The sequence below is a fragment of the Dromiciops gliroides genome, chromosome 1, assembly GCF_019393635.1.
Source record: "Dromiciops gliroides isolate mDroGli1 chromosome 1, mDroGli1.pri, whole genome shotgun sequence".
NCBI lineage: Eukaryota > Metazoa > Chordata > Mammalia > Microbiotheria > Microbiotheriidae > Dromiciops > Dromiciops gliroides.
In genome coordinates, this window is record NC_057861.1 from 525,386,834 (window position 1) to 525,402,096 (window position 15,263).

A 15,263-nucleotide genomic window follows, 5' to 3' on the forward strand; every position below is an offset into this window, starting at 1 on the left:
GGCCTTTACTCTGTCCCTCAGCATCTCTGTCTAGCAGTGTTCTCTTCGGGGACCTGAGTTCCAGCTCCTTCCAAAGGAGGCCAAACCCATTCTTTGGTGATGGTTACAGACTAGTAGTATTATCCCATTTTATAGACATGGTAAAAGCAGTGGACTACATTAGGAGGCCTGGGTTCTAATGCTGACTTACTGATTAACTGCATGGCCTTAAGGAAGTCGTTTTTCCCCATTTCCCTCCTCTGTAAAATGGGAAAGTTGGAGCCAATATATTGTGGTGGAAAGAACACTGGCTCTGAAGTCAGAAGACCTAGGGTTGAATCTTGCCACTTAATGCCTGTATGCCATAACCTTTCTGGGTATCATTTTCTTCACTTATAAAATGACTTGTTTAGATTAGATGATCTCTGAAGTTGTTTCTAGCTCTGATTGCTAAGCCTGTGGCTGGATGATGTCTAAGGAACCCTCCCCCTTCCCCCCCTCCCCATATACACACGTTCTTTTTAGTTTTTAAATATAATCTCTGATTTCTTTGGTATTTGTAACTCCTGGTGAGGAAACTCTACCAGCGGCAGATCAGCCCACTTAGAGTTTTAGAAAATTGCCTAGGGGTACTCCCATTTATATTGTTTGATCAGAGTCACATGGCCAGTATGTATCTGAGGTGGGACCTGAACCTGCGTTTTCTTGACTCTGAGGCTGACTCTCTATTCACCCCACCATGTGGCCAAAGCTTTGTATAATTCTGAAATTATATGATTCTGGATGGGAAACTGATGTCCAAGCAAGATACTGATCTGTTTGACATCCTTTAACAGATTAGCAAGATAGTATTAGAACCCAAGTCTCCTAACTTTTAGTTAGGTATTCCTTCCTTTGGACTATTTTGGTTTGGGGTCAAACCTTTCAACCATCTAATAGATACTCCACACAACCTTAAAACCCTTGATTCCTGCAGATGCCCTTCCCCATCTTTCTGTTGCTGCCAACTCTGCCCATCATCCTGGGGCAGCCTGGTGGAATTATCCCCAGGGCAGCAGGACCCTGTTGTTTTAGGAGTCGGTGATGTTTGAGGATATGGCCATGTATCTCACACCAGAGGAGTGGGGGCAACCCGTCCCTACTCAGAGAGCCCTCTACAGGGATATGATGCTGGAGAACTGCAGGAATGACGTCTTATTGGGTAAGGATTCTCCCCAGTTTTGCTCCCCAGTTTTTAACCCTATTTCTTCTTTTCCCTATTTGTTCATGAAAATGAGAAATTCAGTGTTTCATCAGACCAGGAGTCCATTAAATGGATATTCATTCTCTGGACATTCTGTGGGACCAGCAGTTCTTTGTGATAGTTAATTCTCTATGAAGTGAACATCTCAGGGCTAGGGGATGTTTCTCAAACATGTTCCTTTCGATGAGTGAGTGAGTGAAAAAGTAATAAGCACTTATTAAGTGCTATGGATACAAACACCAAAGTGAGACAATATCTGAAATCTGTTTGGGAGAGATAACACGCTTCTAACCACTGAGGGGATGGGGGGGTCAGGGGGGTTTGAGGGGCTCAAGGGGAGCAGAGAATCCCTTCTGAAATGTTTGGGGTGGGGTGTCAGGATCTGGTTCTTTAGGGTCTTGTATTTGAAAGTCAATTTTTCCATTCAGTTCAGGTCTTTTTATCACAAATACCTAAAAGTCCTCTTTTTCATTGAAGTCTCATTTTTTCCTCTGAAAGATTATACACAGTTTTGCTGGATAGGTGATTCTTGGTTGTAATCCCAATTCCTTTGCCTCTGGAATATCATATTCCATGCCCTCTGATACTTTAATGTAGAAGCTGCTAGATCTTGCGCTATCCTGACTCTAGCTCCACAGTATTTAAATTCTTTCTTTTTGGCAGCTTGCAATATTTTCTCCTTGAGGGGCAGCTAGGTGACGCAGTGGATAAGGCACCGGCCCTGGATTCAGGAGGACCTGAGTTCAAATCCGGCCTCAGACCCTTGACACTTACTAGCTGTATGACCCTGGGCAAGTCACTTAACCCCAATTGCCTCACCAAAAAAAAAAAAAAATTTCTCCTTGACCTGGGAGCTCTGGAATTTGGCTATAATATTCCTGGGAGTTTTCCTTATGGGATCTCTTTCAGGAGGTGATTGGTGGATTCTTTCAATTTCTATTTTACCTTCTGCTTCTAGAATATCAAGTCAATTTTCCCTGACAATTTCCTGGAAGATGATGTCTAAACTTTTTCCTTGATTGTGGTTTTCAGGCAGTCCAATAATTTTCAAATTATTTCTCCTGGATCTATTTTTCAGGTCAGCAGTTTTTCTAAGAAGATACTTCACATTGCCCTCTTTGTTTTTTTTATTCATTTGGATTTGCTTTATTGTGTCTTGTTTTCTTATAAGGTCACTAGCTTCCATTTGTTCAATACTAATTCTTAGGCAATTATTTTTTATTTATTTTTTTATTTATTTATTTTTTGGTGAGGCAATTGGGGTTAAGTGACTTGCCCAGGGTCACACAGCTAGTAAGTGTTAAGTGTCTGAGGCTGGATTTGAACTCAGGTACTCCTGACTCCAGGGCCAGTGCTCTATCCACTGCGCTACCTAGCTGCCCAATTATTTTCATCAGAGAGCTTTTCTATTTGGTTTTTCAGGCTGTTGACTTTCTTCTCATGTCTTTCCTGCATCACCCTCATTTCTCTTTCCATTTTTTCCTCCACCTCTCTGATTTTATCTTCAAAGTTCTTTTTGAGAGCCTCTATGGCTTGAGACCAATTCATATTTTTCTTGGAAGCTTTAGATGTAGGGGCCCTGCTGTTGCTATCCTCTTCTGAGGGTGCACCTTGATCTTCTTGTCACTAAAGAAGCTTTCTATGGTTCGCGACTTTCTCTGCCTGCTCATCATGCTGATCTTTCACTTACTTTTAACTCCTTCTTGGTGTGGGGTCTTGCTTCCAGGATATACTGTCCCAAGCTTCAGGGGGTCCCAGGTGTTATGATTTAATGAGGGGCAGTTTATTCATTCACCTGGCCCTTTCTCTGGTTCATAGATAATCCCAGGCCAACTTGTCAATCAACCAGACAGCAAAACTTTATGTGCCATGGTTGCTAGCTCTGACAAGCCTGCACCCCTCCTCAATCTGGCCACCAGTGCTCAAGGTTTCTTCCTGATTCCCTGCTGGGGTAGGACATCCAAATCCTTCCTTAGTTCCTGCATGCACTCCTGTAGACTCTCCCCCAGCCAGCCATTCAGCCCTCTCACCAGACCATGATCTTAGTTCCAGAGGATGCTGGCACTGCAGCTGATTCAGAGGCTCAGGGATAAGTTTCTCTGGCGCAGCCTGCCTGGGGCTGTATCTGTGTTGACACAATTGCAGGGCTGGACTCCACTTCCAGTCCAGCTCCCCCTTCTGCCAAACTTCCAAGGTGTCTTTAGCTGGAAAATAATCTCAGCCATCTTTTTGTGGGTTTTGCTGCTCCAGGAGTTGTTTTCTGGCTGTGTTTGGAGTTTTTTTGGGGGGTTGGGGTGGTCACTGTGTGACCAGGAGAGGGGGAAGGGAAGAGGGCATTGGCAGGAGGATTGGGAGAGAAAGCACCGGGCAGTCCTTGCTTTAGAACCTCTGACACCAGATGGGATCTCGGAAGTTAGGTGGGAGGATGGAAGAGCCCATTGGGTTTCATTTTAGATGTTTCAGACAGCTATCTATAGTTGTTTGGGTCCTGTACCAAGACGGTTTGTCTCCCTGGCATCATTTTGCATTGAGTTCTCGGTCTTTGTGCCTTAGAAAAAATAACAAGACCCTGAGAAATTATAGAGAAGGGCAGTGTATGAATGTCAGGTGATGTCATTTAGTTTGTACAACATCCCTGTAGTTTTTCAGAGATTGATGAATATGGCATTTCACAAATGGCTGGCTCAGAGAATGGAAGTCCTCAGTGATACACTTGTTTGCTCTCAGGTCCAGTCCAATCTGTTGTGTTTGCTCCAAGCCTCTCTTACTGCCTGAGCCTCCTGGGCTTCTCCAACAAGAAAAAGCTCTAAGGTTTGGAAGCAGGAACTACTCTCAATCAGAGCTGCATTTGAGGTAGAGGCGTGATCTTGAGGGCATAGAGCATCCCAACTCATTGTCCACATGGAACAGGGAAGCCTGATTCACTCTCAGGTGCTAGAGCAGTTGAGTCAATGTCAGGCCCTTGCTAGTCTGTTTTTAGTAGTTTCAACCATGACCTATGTTGATCTACAGGATGTTGTTGATTCTTTGTTGTGAAATACTGAATTTGGATGTCTGTCATCAATTCCCTCGAGGTCTCTCCTACAGATGATCAACTTTTTAGCTACTCAGTAAGACTTACACAAACCAATCTTCCAGGTGGAGGTAAAAGGGGTACCTAAACTCAGGCCTAGCTGTCTTTTTTCCATGCTGGCATGGTGCTGACACTCAAGAGAAGTTTGGTCTCTTATGAGTTCCTGTGCTACTGCTTGTGTGTATAGCTTTCTTTTGATGAGGATTGATGAGCAGAGCCTTCTCTCTGCTATGATAGTCTAGCTATAGGCCATCACAGCACACAATGTGTAATTTAAAATTCTAAATGTGGGTTCTAATCTGTTCCAGTGACTAAAATCGCTGATAAAACGGTTTAGATTTTTAGGGTTTTATTGAAATATAGAAAGAGAAAGACTGAGAACAGAATTTTACAACCTCACAATCCTATCTTTCCTCAGCTCCTCTCGTCTTTTCTGTCGTCACCACCAAGTCAGGAACCCGAAAGACCCAGAGCTCTCTGCTCAGGCCCTCCTTCCTCCTTCCTGTCCCCTCCCAAAAAATAGGAGGCTCCTTAAGTTGATTGGCTGGTAGCCTTGATAGACAGTACCTATGAGCAAACATCACTTCCTGACGCCAAGGGAAAGCCGCATGGCCTTGCCCTCTGAGGCATTCTCCTCATGGCAGAGCTTTCCTATAGTAAGTCTCCAGTAGGTGGCGTCATTCCAATCATTACAGCCTGGTCAAAATGTGGTTGCTTAAGACTTTTGATGGCCATAACTATGACATGCTCAGTCTCTTGAGTTAATGCTTCAGCCAAGGAACCCAATGGGACAGCCTGTAAACTTATTGCAACCTCTGCCATTTCCCTCTGTCCCTCCATCCCTCCGTGGCAGTGATGCATGATTTTGTCACAGTCCTGCCTTCATCTTCCAAGGAGATACCCTGACCAAGAAGACTCATGTGTTTGTGTTGGGTCTCCCCCTGAAGCAGAGGCTGCCAGGGAAATTAATTTTCTCACTTCCCTTTTTACATTACTTCCAGTTGGGACCCCTCATTTATATCACATTTTTAGACTTCTCAATTCATTATCTTTCACATAAAGTTTCCCCTTTCCACAATATGTAACCCTTAATTGGATGACCAGATATAAGGGTCAAACTGACCCCTGCAACAGTATCTGTGGTGCTATATTCTTATCACAAGATTCACTGAGCTACCTCATTTTCTTTTTTTTCTTTTTTTTTTTTTTTTGGGCGAGGCAGTTGGGGTTAAGTGACTTGCCCAGGGTCACACAGCTAGTAAGTGTTAAGTGTCTGAGGCCAGATTTGAACTCAGGTCCTCCTGACTCCAGGGCCGGTGCTCTATCCACTGCGCCACCTAGCTGCCCCACTACCTCATTTTTTACTGTATAAAACTTGTTATAATAACTCAGCCCACTCATCCACTCAGTAAAACATACTCTTTTGTATGAACTCTGACTTCAGCTCTCATATTTTCCTTGCACTTTAGTTCCTATAGTCATTGACTATTTGGGGGAATTGGAGGTCCCCCGAACTGACTTTTATTGTACTCTATGAATATCCAAAGTAGCATAAAAACAGGGGCCCCACTGGCATTATATCCCTAAGAAGCCCTTGCTCTTAAGGAACCAGGTCTAACTGTCTTCTTGTAACCTTCACCCTATCAGACCTTCCTGAAAACTGGAGAAAGGGGACACACCTATAGGCTCCTCACTCACTCAGGTGGTAAATCTTATGGCTTCCTGGCTAGGATTATTCTCCTTACTTCATAACCCCTTGTCTTTCACTGGTCCTTAGTTTTGAGAGATGCTTCTCATCTCTGAAGTATTTCCCTGAATTCTTGTTTACCACTGTTATTTATGGTTACTTGGGAAGAGCATATATTCAAAGATATCCTCAGTTTACCAAAACAATGGGTCTGCTACCAGTATCTAGTAGACTAGCAGGGATTTAGCTTGAAGAGAGGATGTGGTAACCAGCACACAATGTGCATGTCTTGGAATTAGTAGAGACTGACCATCAATGCTTTTCTATGAAGTTTTCAGCCATAAGGGCCTAGGGAAACATTCAAGGAGAGGAATATTGTTCAAGTCCACAGCCTCTACAGTTTGATTGAGTGAGGGGTTAGCTAAAAGATGGTGTTCCAACAAAGGTGACTAAGAAGGAATAGTCACACAAATAGGTAGAAAACCAGGAGAGGTCAGTAACATGAATACACAGGGAGAGAGGATGTCCAAGAAAAGAAGGCAGCAACAGTATTAAAAGCTTCAGATAACTCTCGGGTGAGTAAGTACAAAATAGACTATTGGATTTAGCAATTAAGAGATTGTTGATAAAATCCCAAGATTGGCTGTTCTTCCATCGCCATCTCTGATGCTCAGCCCTTCTCTGTGCTTCTACAGACTTATTCTCTCTCTCTTTATTTATTTATTTATTTTGGGGCAATGGGGGTTAAGTGACTTGCCCAGCGGTCACACAGTTAGTAAGTGTCAAGTGTCTGAGGCCAGATTTGAACTCAGGTACTCCTGAATCCAGGCCGGTGCTTTATTTACTGGTGCCACCTAGCTGTCCCCCTTATTCCTGCTTTTTAAGATTGCTTTATTTTAATTTTAAAAAAAATTTCCCTCAATTATATGTAAAGACAATTATTAACATTCTTTTTTTGGGAGGGGCAGGCAGGGCAGTTGGGGTTAAGTGACTTACCTTGGGTCACACAGCTAGTAAGTGTCAGGTGTCTGAGGCGATTTGAACTCAGGTCCTCCTGATCCAGGCCAGTGCCCTATCCACTGTGCTGCCTAGCTGCCCCTAACATTCATTTTTTAAAATTTAGAGTTTCAAATTCTCTCCCTCTTCCCCATTCTCCCCTCCCATTAGACAGTAGGCAGTTTGATGTGTTATATATGTGCAATCATGGAAAACATATTTCCCTAAGTTTTGAAAGAAGACACAGACCCCAAATCCCCAAAACCAAACCCAACAACAACAACACACACACACACACAAAGTGAAAAATAATCAGTTCTTTCTCTGGATGTGGCTAGCATTTTTCATCATGAGTCCTTTGGAAATGTCTTGAATTAGTGTATTTGCTGAGTGACAAGGAGCTTACGATAACTCAGAAGTTTCTCCTATGAGAAGCAAAACAAAAGATGACCAGATAACAGGGACAGACTTATGGAGGAATCAAGTACTATTAAAGTTTAGATCTGCCAACTCTATATGAGGACAGGACATACCTAAGAAGTAAGGGGAGATAAAATTCTAATAGCAGAAAGTCACTTAGGTGTGGCTACTACCTGACCCCTGAGGTTAGGAACCATCATTTCAAAAAAAATCCCCTCAACTCTCGGGAATATGACAAGCATCCAGGCTTTTCCCCACACCACCCAAAAAGGAACTATCCATTTTCAGGTGGACACCCATCTATCTTCTATAAAAGATTTTGCCTTCTTTTTGTTCTGGGAGGAGGATGTTTCTAATTTACCTTCTCCCAGGGGTGAAGTCTTTGATTTCCCCACTTGGTTACTTTCTGTAGCGCCAGTTAAAAGACCACTTTACTTCTGGTTGCACTGTGTTTGAGAGTGAATTCTTTGTGTGTGTGTATGTTTTATTTTAAAAAAAGAAAAGAGAAAACCAGTTCGACTAAGAGTGTAATTCTTCCCCCCTCACCACCTTGTGACACTGAGAATATCTAAATAATTCACAGTTGGTCATTATATAGTTTTGTTTGTTTTTTTTTTAGTGAGGCAATTGGGTTAAGTGACTTGCCCAGGTTCACAGCTAGTAACTGTTAAGTGTCTGAGGCCGGATTTGAACCGCAGGTACTCCTGACTCCAGGGCCGGTGCTCATCCACTGCGCCACCTAGCTGCCCCTTTTCTTTTTCTTTCTTTTTTTTCTTTTTTTTTTTTTTTTTTAGCATATATAGTATTACTATAACTGTGTACAGTTTTCTCATGGTTCTGTTCTCTTCACTTTGCATCAGTTCATGTAAGTCCAGGTTTTTCTGAAATCATCCTGTTCATCATTTCTTATAGCACAATAGAATTCAATCATAATCATATACCACAACTTGTTCAGCCATTCGCCTAATGATGGGCATCCCCTTAATTTCCACTTCTTTGCCACCAAAAAAAGAGCTGCTTCAAATATTTTTATACAAATAGGTTCCTTCCTCCCCAGCCCCTTTTTAAAAAATCTCTGGTTTACAAACCTAGTAGTGATATTACTGGATTAAAGGGTATGCACAATTTTATAGACCTTTGTCCATAGTTCAAAATTACTCTCCATAATGTTTGGACCAGTTCACAACTCCATCAACAATGCATTCATGGGGGCGGCTAGGTAGCACAGTGGATTAAGCACCAGCCCTGGATTCAGGAGTACCTGAGTTCAAATCCGGCCTCAGGCACTTGACACTTACTACCTGTGCGACCTTGGGCAAGTCACTTAACCCCCATTGCCCCTTAAAAAAACACCAAATAAGCAAACAAACAAAACCAATGCATTCATGTCCCAATTTTTCCACATCCCCTCCAATATTTATCATTTTCCTTTTCTGTCATATTAACCAATTGATAGGTATGAAATGGTACCTCAAGTTGTTTTAATTTGCATTTCTCTAATCAGTAATGATTTAGAACTTTTTTTCATATGACTGTAGATAGCTTTGATTTTTTTAATCAGAAAACTGCCCATTCATATCCTTTCATATGCAGTAATTTCTGGCTATTATATTTTTTTCTCTAATAGCCTATTTTCTACCATCCCCGACTTTTATCCTTTTCTCATATTTTCTGTAGTTGGGAGGACATTTTAAAGAATTATCAAAGCCACATACATGTCCAGTAAGCATAATTTTATCCAGATAATCCTGTTGTATGGTTTCAGATAAGTTGGTACCTCATCTCCTAAAGAAGGACTGCACTTCCTCCTCACCTCTGGCCTGTTTCTTCAATATTCAGGTCAATTGCTACCTACTTTAAGAAGTTAATGCTTAGGGGCAGCTAGATGGAGCAGTGGATAGAGCACCGGCCCTGGATTCAGGAGTACCTGAGTTCAAATCCGGCCTCAGACACTTAACACTTACTAGCTGTGTGACCCTGGGCAAGTCACTTAACCCCAATTGCCCTACCAAAAAAAAAAAAAAAGAAGTTAATGCTCTTCATAATGCACTTTCCCCTCTTAAAATTATCTTGTATTGGGGCAGCTAGGTGGCGCAGTGGATAGAGCACTGGCCCTGGAGTCAGGAGTACCTGAGTTCAAATCCGACCTCAGACACTTAACACTTACTAGCTGTGTGACCCTGGGCAAGTCACTTAACCCCAATTGCCTCACTAAAAAAAAAAAAAAAAAACTTAAAAAAAAATTATCTTGTATTTATTTATCTAGTCATCAGCAAACATTTTAGAGCTTACTACTTCCTGGCACTGTGCCAAGCGTTATGAGTACAAACAATGGCAAAAAAGAAAGACAGATCCTGCCTTCAAGGAGCTCCTATTCTGGTGGTGGAAGTTGTCTTTTCAAAGGAAGCTGGGGAAGTGGGAGAAGGTGGCTGGGGGCATGGTGGAGAAGGTAGTCTGGGGGGGGGGTCCTGATCTGAGGCCTGAGGGGATTGGAGTATTTGTGGTTAACCTGGGGTCTTCCTTAAAATGGAGGTTTGGGGAGGAACTGACCACTCAAAGGAGGGGGCTACTTGGGCAAAGAGATCTTTTAGGGTGAGAAAGCTGTTGGAACCAAATTATGAAAGCATTTTCCTGGGCGAAAATGCTTATCTGTGCAAATATATTCCTGTAATGGAAAGTAAGCTCCTTAAGAACAGTGACTTTCATTATTGCTTATGTAGTCCATCACTTAGGCCCATTTTACACCTTGAAGTTACTTAGCAACTTTTTGTTGAATTGAGTTTTTTTCCCCCACGGTATGAGTAAAATTTTTGTTTTCTCTTTATTGTTTCAGATGATGGGTCTGAGACTGAAAACATGGAGTCTTTTTCAAACCTGGAAACTTCTGAAGATGTTGAATCAGAAGAGAAGTTATCATCTGAATTCCCAATAGCTCTTCCCCAAGAACCTGATTTTGGAGAAGCACTTGACAGCGAACTCTATACATATGAGAAGTGTAGGACTGCCTTCCGGTGGGGCTCACACCTTATTCAACATGAGCCAATTCACAGGGAAGAAAAACCCTATGAATGTAATGATTGTGGGAAAGCTTTCATGAGGAGTTCAGACCTTATTCGTCATCAGAGAACTCATAGTGAAGAAAAACCCTATGAATGCAGTGAATGTGGCAAAGCCTTTAGACAGAGCTCAGGTCTTAGTCAACATCAGAGAATTCATAGTGAAGAGAAACCATATGAGTGCAACATTTGTGGGAAAACCTTCAGGCAGAGTTCAGGCCTTAGTCAGCATCAGAGAATTCATGGTGGGATAAAACCTTATGAATGTAGTGAATGTGGAAAAGCCTTTAGGTGCAACTCAGACCTAACTAAACACCAGGAAATTCATAGTGGACTAAAACCCTGTGAATGTAAAGAATGTGGGAAAGCCTTTAGGAGTACATCAGACCTTATTAAACATCAGAGAATTCATAGTGGAGAGAAACCTTATGAATGTAATGAATGTGGGAAAGCCTTCATGAGGAACTCAAGCCTTATTAAGCATCAGGGAATCCATACTGGAGTGAAACCCTATGAATGCAGTGAATGTGGAAAAGCCTTCAGTCAGACAGCAGTCCTTATTCAACACCAGAGAATTCATAGTGGGGAGAAACCATATGAATGCAATGAATGTGGGAGAGCCTTCACCAGGAAATCAGACCTTATTGTTCATCAAAGAATTCATACAGGAGAGAAACCTTATAAATGTAATGTATGCGGAAAAGCCTTTAGCCGAACCTCAGTTCTTATTGAACATCAGAGAATTCATACAGGAGAGAAACCTTTTGAATGTAATGAATGTAGGAAAGCTTTCAAGAGGAGATCAGACCTTATTCAACATCAGAGAATTCATAGAGGAGAAAAGTATTATGCATGTGATCAGTGTGGAAAAACCTTTACCCAAAGCTCAGGCCTTATTCATCATCAGAGAATTCATAATGGAGAGAAATGTTTATTATGTAATGAATATAGAAAAGATTTTAGCTGGAACCCAGTATTTACTGAGCATCATATAAAAATGCTATGAATATAATTAATGTGGGAGAACTTTTAGCAGGCTTGTGACTGTTCTATCTTGATATATCATAATGGGACTAGGCTTTGGAGATTTATGAATTTCTGGAAATAGAATCATGTCTTTGTAACTCATTTTATATAGCATCAAGTCTAGTGCTACTTGCAGATTGGCTCTTTAATAAAGACCTTTTATATTAGTGATTGATCTAGGTCAGAACTTCTTAAACTTTTTCTACTCTTGACCCCTTTTCACTCAAGAAATTTTTATGTGACCCTGGGTATAGAGGCATATAAAAATGTAACCACTTAACTAGCTGTGTGGCTTTAAGCAAGTTATCCAAACTCCTTGGGCTTTGATTTTTCATTTGTTAAATGAGGTTGAGGCAACTAGGTAGTAAAGTGAATAGGGGTCCAGGCCTGGCCTCAGACACTTACCAGCTGTGTGATCCTCGGCAAGTTACTTAACCCTGTTTGCCTCAGTTTCTAATCTATAAAATGAACTGAAGAAGGAAATGACAAATCACTACAGTATCTTTGCCAAGAAAACCCCAAATAGGGTGTTCAAAATTTTGTTTTTATGCCTGTCTCCTACAGAAAATAGATCAGAGAAATTATTATTTTCATAGCATCTCCTATGGGAAAAACCAGATCAGACACAGACAGGAAAAACATAGCACCGATTTATTTGTCCCAAGAACAAGCAGGCATGAATCATACTGAATTCCCTTCCAAAGAAGGAGTTTGAAGGCACCTTTTTTGTGATGGTATAAAAACAGGGGTGTTATCAGTTTCATCAGCATGATACAAATCAACTTAAAAGCAAACACTATGACAAGAATGTATGAAATATAAATAATTTTTAACAATTTCAACTATAACAAGAAGAATGTATGAAATGCCAATCAGTTTGATAGTTTTACTTAAAGGAAACACTGTGATAAGATTATATGATTCCAAAAGGACAAGGATATTGGGATGTTTTTACAAGATAGGAACTTACTATCCTGGGGAAAGAAGTCAGTAGATTGGGACTTATCTGCTAGCTAGCTGGGTTCAGTTGGAGGGCATTTTGATCTTATTAATCCAAGGTCTCATAAAATCCTTTTGGATAATAAGGCAGCTCCATCAAATCCAGGTGGTCCACATATTCATCATAACAGGGGTCATGAAGAATCAGTTATAACTGAAACAACTGAACAACATATTTCTGAAAAACAACTGAACAAAATGAGGTCAAACAGGATGATTGAGGTACCTGGCCCCTTTCAGCTTTAAGATATGATTATGAATAAGAAGAAAGAAAAATTGAAGCATAATTCCAATGTTCATATAGTATATGAGGATATAGTCCGGGTGTTTCTCAGCAAAGACCATATAAGGGGTGAACTGATAGAGATTAGGCAAGCAAAATGAAAATTAAATTTGAGGACCAGCTTTTCCCATTCTCATCACAGCTAGTAAGTGTCTGAGATGAGATTTGAACTCAGGTCCTCCCAACTTCAGGGCTAGTGCTCTACTGTACCACCTAGCTGCCCCCATTGATGAGTATATTGAACACAATAGCACCATGGGTGGGTCCCTGTGCACTCTTCTAGAAATGTCTTTCTAGGTTAAGAAATTAGGACATTTCACTGCGGCTGCTGGAATATACTGGGTTTTGTTTCTCTGCTAACTAGTTCCCTCTGGCTTCAGTCTATGAGGCTACAATTTCTAGTTCCACCTGCCTACATTCTATTCAGCAGCTGGGGTTCCTAGGCTCATTTGTCTATCCTCAGAAACTCAGGATCAGAAAAATTAATGTGTATTTCCTTAATATTTGGAAAAAATGGCCTTCATACTTTACTCTGCATCCTGAAGTTTGGGGAATTGTGAGGGAAACAAGGAATGTCCATGACCTCAGGAAACTTGCTATCTGGAGAATTTTTTTTTTTAAAGACTAATATGGGGCAGCTAGGTGGATAGAGTACTAGCTCTGGAGGTAGGAGGATCTGAGTTCAAATCCAGCCTCACACACTTGACACTTACTGGCTGTGTGACCTTGGGCAAGTCACTTAACCCCAACTGCCTCACTTCCTCCGCCCCCAAAAAAGAGACTAATATAAGATATAAGCCTTGGGATGGTTAGTTTAGACAGAGAAAAGGGTACCTCAACAAATTGAACAAAATTGATTCTCCAGAGAAAGTAGATCTTTGAATTTAGGAACAAGTATCTTCCCACAATACCTTTTGGTTCTACCTGTGAAATGACTTCTACTTTGGTACATAGACTTAATTGGAGGCTGATTTAGAAATAACAGTTAATGGAATTTCATTACTAAAATTGCGGTCATATTTATTTGGGTTCAGAGACCTAAAAGAGAATAGTACATTTAATAATTAGTATCATTTCAACCCACTGAAAGATTTTTATTAGACTAAAATTGACTTCTCCTAAACTGAGGATACTTTATCACCTTTACATTAGCATTAAGCTTAAGTCCCAGCAGTTACTTACCAGGGAAGAATAAGTTAGTCTACTTTGATCTCTTTTCTTTTAAGATTTAAGGAAAGGCAGTCAGGTACAGAGTACTGAACTAGACTCAGAAGATTAGGCTCCATCACTTATTAGCTTGGGTACCTATTCTCTTTGGGCTTTGTTAGGGTATAGCTAAAGGGTCCTGCATTACGTGTCAAACAAATATGCTTATTAGGAAATAATTCTGAGGGGCAGCTAGGTGGCACAGTGGCTAAAGCACTGGCCCTGGATTCAGGAGGACCTAAGTTCAAATCCGACCTCAGATACTTGATACTTACTAGCTGTGTGACCCTGGGCAAGTCACTTAAACCCTCACTGCCCTGCCAAAAAAAAAAAAAAAAAAGGAAATTCCTATAGTAAATCAGGATGGCAGATGCAAATATCTTGCCAAGTGTTAATCAGGAGGACTGAGTGATGGACCACAGGATGACAGTGGGTTTTCTTTCCCCAAAGCCACAAAAAAATATTAAGATATTGGATGTCCAGATTCATCCCAGCTATCTTCCAGCCAACTTTCCTAATAATATCAAGTGAAGCATAAAACAATTGATCAACGTGTCTACTAAGTGCCATAGACATTAGAAATTTGGGGGGGGGCAGGGCAACGAGGGTTAAGTGACTTGCCCAGGGTCACACAGATAGTGTCAAATGACTCTATTAGAGTTGTGTTGTTGTTTTTTAAAGGCACTAGGGGGGCAGCTAGGTGGTGCAGTGGATAGAGCACTAACCCTGGAGTCAGGAGTACCTGAGTTCAAATCCGGCCTCAGACACTTAACTAGCTGTGTGACCCTGGGCAGGTCACTTAACCCCAGTTGCCTCACTAAAAAATAAAAAAAAATTTTTAAAACCCTAAAAGGCACTAGGAGTACGAAGACAAAAATATGAAAAAGACCATATCTCAAGAAGCTTTCACCCTATTGAGAGAGACTATGCATGTGTGTATATGTATAAATATGTATATATGCATACATATACACGTGTGTGCGCGTACACATATAAACTAAGGACTATGACACATCCTCTTACTTCCATTAAAGGGCTTCTAGCCTTGGACTTATACATCAAGAGTTCAGTCCTAGGGGAGTCTGGCCCCCCCCAAAGAGAGGTCAGGCTCTGTAGCCTATTGCCATATAGGCTTCATGGGATGACCACTGTTACATAAATTGATAAATACCAGGTATTTTTTTGGAGGGAAGGAACTAAATTGGGGGTGGTGTGCTAGGAAAAGCTTGTAGAAGGTGACACAGGCTGAACTTTTAAGGAAGCCAAGAATTCTAAGAGTATGAAGTAAGGAAGGA

The 15,263-nt window shown here is 41.2% G+C and overlaps 1 protein-coding gene across 1 annotated transcript in view; it reads left to right on the forward strand.

Annotated features, from left to right (window-relative positions):
* LOC122751249 (zinc finger protein OZF-like) overlaps nt 1–11,644 on the forward strand; it is a 28,292-nt gene extending 16,648 nt beyond the window's left edge. Inside the window, exons 4-5 of the mRNA XM_043998234.1 lie at nt 1,054–1,180; nt 10,232–11,644. Coding sequence (XP_043854169.1) covers nt 1,054–1,180; nt 10,232–11,460 — 1,356 coding nt within the window. The 3' untranslated portion in view covers nt 11,461–11,644. The remainder of the gene's footprint in view (nt 1–1,053; nt 1,181–10,231) is intronic.
* Nucleotides 11,645–15,263: the final 3,619 nt, after the last annotated feature.